Here is a 7,500-nt window from a genome sequence, read left to right on the forward strand (position 1 = left end):
AGGTGGCGGTGGGGGCCCTTTCGCAACGGAGTAAATAAGAAAAATAAAAAACGTGCGTTTTTTAGAGTCCGATGCGTTATTCACGTTGCGAAATTTCGCAATATGCACTCTACATTCTAAATGCTTGACTTAGCAAAAGGTACAAACAAGTGAGAGCAATAGCCTATAACTAAAACCAAATGGTAGACTACACTACATCAGTAGAATGTATTATAAGTAGAATAGTACAAGCAGCGGCGTACCGCAAAATCCCGAGGCCCCCCGCAAGGTACAAACAAGTGAGAGCAATAACTAAAACCAAATGGTAGACTACATCAGTAGAATGTATTATAAGTAGAAAAGTACAAGCTTTATTTCTTTTAACAAAGTGTGGTGTGCACAGCAGCGCGATATCTGTAAACATACAAGCTGTAGACTCTCCGCTAAGGGTTGCCAGATGGGATTGAGAATTTCCAACCTAACCAATTTAAAAACGTCTAAATCCACCAAAAACCAGCCCATCTGGCAACCCTGTCTCCGCTGCATCAGAGTCTACTTGTTGCGTAAAATTGGCCAGGGTTAGTCAAATCCTTTGTTGGACATCTCGTTTCTTAAGTCCTGGTATCCCAGCCAGCACGCCCACGTGCGTCCCATATGGTTGCAAGGTGGGCAACCCATATGGGCCTCATGTCGGCAATGTTAGCGGGATCCACTTGGGTCCCAACTGGGATGCCCATGTGGGCTTTAGGTGGGTTCTACCGGGGCCCTAGGTGGGCCCCAACTAGGCAAGTCTATATGGGACCGAGGTGGGTCCTAACTGGGATGCCCATGTGGGCTTTAGGTGGGTTCTACCTGGGCCCAAAACACAAAAATGATGATGCTTAGAAATGTTTCTACTTCACTATTCTAAAACCATTACACCAAAGCAATGTCAGGACTATAGGGCATAGCAGTGGTGGCCATTTTGTGGTGGGAAGGGGAGAAGGGGAGAGGGGGAAGGGGGGAAGGGGAGAAGTCCCGTGAAAAAAAAAAACGCGGAATCTCCTCGACGAAAGACTTGGCGCGTTCTTGTTTAAACTCCACGATTTTAAAACAAACCGTCTGTTCAGCAACAAACCGAGAGAAATGTGACGTTTTAAATCGAAGACAAACGGTAGCTTGGTGAAGCCTACCTCTGGTCTAACCCCAGCAGAGACACAGAGAGAGCCGACCAGCCAGAGGCTTTTAAACTGCTGAATGCGATTATCTGCGATTGTCTGTCGATTCAGTCTATTTTTGGACTTTAAAAAATCGCAAGCTTGTACATTAGCTTGTCTTTAACCGACCGTTTCCGTAGTTTAAACCCACCCATGGATAGCTCCACTACTACTACTGCTGCTGGTCGATGCTAGCTAGCTAGTTTGCATGGTTGTAGCTATGCTAAGGGAGGGGGTTATATTATCACGGTGTCGAAATTCATTGGAGCAACAAAACAAAACAAAAATGTTTCGACTATTCTTCGGATGAGCTGGTTTATAAGCCTAGTCCTGGACTAAATCACACTTTCAATGTAAAATCTCCATTGAAGATGTTTTTTAGTCTAGGATTAGTCTTAAGCCTTGTCTGTGAAACCGGCCCATGATCTCACACTAACAGCGCCATTTACTGTACATCTCCTCATTTTACATTCAATGTGGGTATATGATATGACAAATATAATTTCACAAGTTTCTTACCTTAATTAAATGTGTTTCCAATGGTCAATAAATGAAGAAAAGAAAGTACAAGACTCCGTGCGGTGTGTGTGTGTGTCGCGTGTAACCGTTCTGGATATTTAAACCTTGGGGCAACAACGCGGATAGGCTCGCGCAATTGGCTCGCGCAATTGGTCGGTTCATGACTGTCGTCATGACTCCCCCCACTCTGTTTCTCTCTCACTCACACACACACACACACACACACACACACGCCAAGGCCATGGAGTTTCATATTGATCAAATGTATTCTTGTACCATTTCTCACCAAGTAAAAATGTAAAACGGGTCCGGTTGACCCGAACACCACACAAGGGTTAAATGAGTACTAACACCTTTTCAGGGTCGCCGAATATGGCTGACCCCTTGCCTAGAGCAAGAACAAGAATTCTAACAATTGACTGTGAAGTTGATTGCATGGCAGAAAAATAAATTATTATTAATTATTATTATCTGGGTTGATCATGTTCAACCCAGATTTGACTCAACAATTAAGGGAATGAACTCGTTCTCATGCTATTCAACAAAAATGTGGAATGCCCTACCCAAAAGAGTAAAGGAGTGTAAAACTCTACTCACTTTCAAAACTTCGAAAATGGCCCCCTGTCAAAGTCTTAACTTAACCCCCCCCCCCTTCCAACCCATGCCAGTGAGCCCACATGTAGCCCACGTGGGACACACATGGGCTTGCCCACTTCCAACCCGTGACAGTTAGCCCACATGTAGACCACGTGGGAACCACATGGGCTTGCCCACTTCCAACCCATGCCAGTTAGCCCACATGTAGACCACATGGGACCCACATGGGCTTGCCCACTTCCATCCCATGCCCAGTTATCCCATATGCAGACCATGTGGGACCCTCATAATTTGCCCAGTTCCAGCCCATGCCCACTTGGTACCCAAGTATCCCGCATTGAACCCATATGGGTCCCACGTGGGCGTGCTGGCTGGGATATTGTAGCATTTCTTTAATGTTTGCCATCTGGTCTAGGAATACCCAGGGAGACGCAGACAGCAGAGGTAGAATAGAATAGTAGAATAGAAAAATAAACAGCTATATATAGCCTAACCATGCTGAATTATGTACCTGTATGATGCACTGACAGCCTGTGACTGTGAACCTGGCCGGACCCTGCCCTTCTGCCTGAGTTTGAGTATGATGCTGCCCAAATAAATGTTATTGTTTAGTGCTGTACGCTTTCGTGGTATTATATTGTGTGAATTATCATCTGTATGTTGTTTTTCTTTCACTCGACTAACCGCAGAGATAATACTTGAGACATGTACTTCCGTAAACATAATTATTTTTTTTATTTTTTTTACAATATCGGACCGACAGTCCCACATATAGCGGCTATAATGTCCGAATAGAGAATCTACCACCACCTAAAGAATGCTTATTGTACTTTGTATTGTATTTTCGCTTGCTCATTTTCCTTGTGTCTCGCTGCCTACGTGTGACGTCAAAGTCATGTTGCTATTGGATACGGCTAACTATGTATATATTTTTTCATATAGGCCTATATATTACAATTAAGGTTGACACAATGTATGTATATATATAAAAAAAAATATATATATATATTTTTTTTTTTTAAAGTTTGGATCCAATGTTAGGGGGCCCCCTAGTGGCTGGGGCCCCCCCGCGGTGCGTCGCTTGCGGGCCCGTCCGCTACGCCACTGACTGAGTCTTAATGAGTGATCAGACTAACAGGACTAAGTCTTAATGAGGGATCAGTTTAACAGGACTAAGTCTTAATGAGGGATCAGTCTAACAGGACTAAGTCTTAATGAGGGATCAGTCTAACAGGACTAAGTCTTAATGAGTGGTCAGTCTAACAGGACTAAGTCTTAATGAGTGGTCAGTCTAACAGGACTGAGTCTTAATGAGGGATCAGTCTAACAGGACTAAGTCTTAATGAGGGATCAGTTTAACAGGACTAAGTCTTAATGAGGGATCAGTCTAACAGGACTAAGTCTTAATGAGTGGTCAGTCTAACAGGACTGAGTCTTAATGAGGGATCAGTCTAACAGGACTAAGTCTTAATGAGGGATCAGTCTGATTAGCAGGACTCACCGTGTGGAGGTCTTTGCAGGGCAGACACCTGGAGGTGGTCACCTCATACAGGCAGTAGCAGAAGTCATCACAGTCCTCATCTACCATGCACTCCTGGGGACAGACCAGACAGGGCCATCAGGCATCACATAGACAGACAGACAGACAGACAGACACACAGACAGACACACAGGCACACAGACAGACACACAGACAGACAGACAGACAGACAGACAGACAGACACACAGACACACAGACACACAGACATAGAGACAGACAGACAGACACACACACAGACATACAGACACACAGACACACAGACATATAGACAGACAGACAGACACACAGACACACAGACATACAGACATACAGACAGACACACAGACAGACACACAGACAGACAGACACACAGACAGACAGACAGACAGACAGACACACAGACAGACAGACAGACAGACAGACAGACAGACAGACACACACACACACACACACACACACAGACAGACAGACAGACACACAGACACACAGACACACAAACACACAGACACACAGACAGACAGACATACAGACAGACTGACAGACAGACACACAGACAGACACACAGAGAACAGTGTCAGGTCAGGGACGTCCAGCTGGATGGTGTCCTGGCTCTGTGAGCAGCGTCTGACCCGAACGCTGGCCCAACTCCATCGGCCTACAAGGAAATGACTCGGGCCAACATCGTGAGTCAAAGCCCCTCTGGTCCAAACCTGGTTCTGGTGATTAAAGGCCTTCATCCCCTCAGGTTACAGCACATCTGAGCAGTCTGGAGACCTGGCAGGCTTATTCTCCGATAACAACACACACCAGTCTGAGCGCTCCGTCAGCTTGTGAGGCTAAGGATGACTAGAGAGGTCAGTTGGCTGCTTTGCCTCTCCCTACCAAGCATTCGTGTTATATTATATGTGACGGCAGCTGGTGAAAGGAGGAACATGTTGTTCAGACGTCTTTCTTCTGAAAAATGTAAATACATTTCAACGTTGATGAAAATCAATGACACACTCGCTAGTCAAGCCAAAATATTGCGATGTAATGGATTCGGTTAGTAATCTCCACACAAACATAAACTAGCTAATTAACCATAACACTACTTTACATTGTTAGCAGGCTCACAAAACAAGCTGTGTTAGCAAGCACCTTGGCTTGACTAGCGAGTGTGTCATTGATTTTCAACAACGTTGACATTTATTTACTTTTTTCTGAATAAAGGTCTGAACATTTTGCCGATTTGTTCCTCCTTTCACCAGCTGCTGTCACATACACTTGTATGATGATGTTAAGTGTCATTTTCAAGTTTCATTTGAATAATATACAGTTTTGTCCGATTGCTAAGTCGCAGTGTTCAAAACTGAAGTCACATTGTCAAAACTCTTCATACAGTCTGCGAAACAGAAGTTAATGTGGACCAAACTGTTACTCATTCTACTTTCTAATTGCTTTCTAATTGCTTTCTAATTATGACCACGTTCTCCAAAATCCATGAACTCTTATCTCATTCAAACTCCACCACCTGCAAAACACTATGTATTTGCAAGACATTTGATGTGTTCAAAACTGTGAAGAGCACATTCAAAACAGAATGATTAGGTACATTTTTGCAGTAATCATATTGAAATGTTGAATATTAGCAGAATATACAGAATGAATGTGATGTGACGTTGATGTGGCCAAATGCAGACCAGAGGGTGGACCAGAACCCTCAGGAGTGACACATTTTTTTTTCCTATGATTTTGTGATTGCTATTGTATTGTAGTCCTGGAATTTCTGGGGGGGGGGGGGGGGGGGGGTGTTTGAACTTTTCTTTTCCACTTTCTTTTCCACTTTACTTTGCACTTTACTTTGAAGTAAATGTACCGTAACCTACTTTCTGCAAAGATAGAAGGATAGAAGCAAATTGCAGCGTTTCTGATTAATTCTTGTTGCCTAATACTTGTACAGTCAACTATGATTACTATAAATCAAACCATTCTTATAATGAAATATTCATTCTTGTGGAAATCATTCAAACTATGTAATTCCCCCTGTTGTTAGTGTGTTGTAGGTCAGAATGTTATGAATGACTGTGTATGCTTTCTGAGTGAACATTGTTGCCAGTGTGTGGTTGAACTATAGCTTCTTTTGAGACATGTATGAAGTGTTTTGCTGGTTTGAGTGAGTTTTGAAATGAGACGAAGTGTTTGGCCAAGATGCATGTTAGTAATGCAGACTGTATTATGAAGAGTTTTGACAATGAGACTTCAGTCAAAAACTGTAATATACGCCATTCAGCTGACGCTTTTATCCAAAGCGACTTACATTGCAGTGAGTGCAAATCTTTCAGTATAATATGGAAGCAAGCATGGTACTGTATGTACATGTACATTGGAGCCCGACCTCCAATTTCTACCTCCACCACAATTACTCCCCTGAATTATTTACTGTATGCACTCTCTTCCATCTGGCTTTGATATAATATAATATAATATTATATCTTACGTACATGAAACATTCATATGGTGCCATGATTCTCTCTGTGGCTTCCTGAAGTGGGAGTCAGTTGAAGAGCCAAGCTGATTTACTGTGAAGAAAGAAGAGTACTGTACGGACACTGTAATCCCTCACTTAGAAAAAACACACACACACACACACTCTGAATTGCTTCATCCCGTAGCTATAGCCTTGGTTGTATGTGTGTGTGTGTGTGTGTGTGTGTGTGTGTGTGTGTGTGTGTGTTCGTGTGTGTGTTCGTGTGTGTGTTCGTGTGTGTGTGTGTGTGTGTGTGTGTGTGTGTGTGTGTGTGTGTGTGCTCAGGCAGGCATGATGACCTAATTATTTCCATTGTGGGCACCTCCAGATGTAAGAGCAGAGCCAGTGTGGGTGTGTGTGTGTGTGTGTGTGTGTGTGTGTGTGTGTGTATGTGTGTGTGTGTGTGCGTGTGTGTGCGTGGTGTATGTGTGTGTGTGTGTGTGTGTGTGTGTGTGTGGTCTGTGTGTGTGTGTGTGTGTGTGTGTGTGTGTGTGTGTGTGTGTGTGATATGTGTGTTTGTTTCCATCCCTTAAAACCATTAACCCACAAAGACATGTATCAAGTGGCAGAGAGATGGGATCCAACACACTCACACACACCCGCACGCATGCACGCATGCACACACACATGCACACACACACACACACACATACCCACAAGCACACACACACACACCACACACAACCACCCCTCCTCCAAGACGCAGTCTGGTCTAGACAGATGGGGTTTGGGTTGGTCGGTCGGTTGGTGGTGTGTGTGTGTGTGTGTGTGTGTGTGTGTGTGTGTGTGTGTGTGTGTGTGTGTGTGTGTGTGTGTGCGTGCGCACATTTATGTGTGTTCTCACTATACCACTAACAGCAGATGAAATCTGGCAGCAGAAGCGACTTTCCTCCCGTACCTCTCAGTCCCGTCTCCGCCAAGGTCACTCCCTGCTCTCCTTACATAACAACACACCTCTGGGAGCAGCGCAACCTTCACTCGTAAAGGTGGACTTTCCACGTAGAAATACAATTATTTGGAATAGAATGATTTAGAATTTATTTAACCTTTATTTAACCAGGAGGTTAAATCTCTTTTTCTAGGGAGAACAGAATATATAAATTGCTCTTTGAATAGAAACTAATTCATCTCAATCACAAAGTAATTCTATATTTTTTTATGGTTTTCCAGTCGTCATCAGACA

At 43.7% G+C, this 7,500-nt stretch overlaps 1 protein-coding gene across 1 annotated transcript in view; it reads right to left on the bottom strand.

Moving 5' to 3' along the window:
• dkk3b (dickkopf WNT signaling pathway inhibitor 3b) overlaps nt 1-7,500 on the bottom strand; it is a gene marked incomplete at both ends in the record, with an annotated part of 15,503 nt that overhangs the window by 2,320 nt on the left and 5,683 nt on the right. Inside the window, one exon of the mRNA XM_080544646.1 lies at nt 3,793-3,885. Within this exon, the coding sequence (XP_080400772.1) occupies nt 3,793-3,885 (93 nt within the window). The remainder of the gene's footprint in view (nt 1-3,792; nt 3,886-7,500) is intronic.

This window comes from Nansenia antarctica, assembly GCF_963989245.1.
Source record: "Nansenia antarctica genome assembly, chromosome: 14".
In the NCBI taxonomy this organism is placed as follows: Eukaryota; Metazoa; Chordata; class Actinopteri; order Argentiniformes; family Microstomatidae; genus Nansenia; species Nansenia antarctica.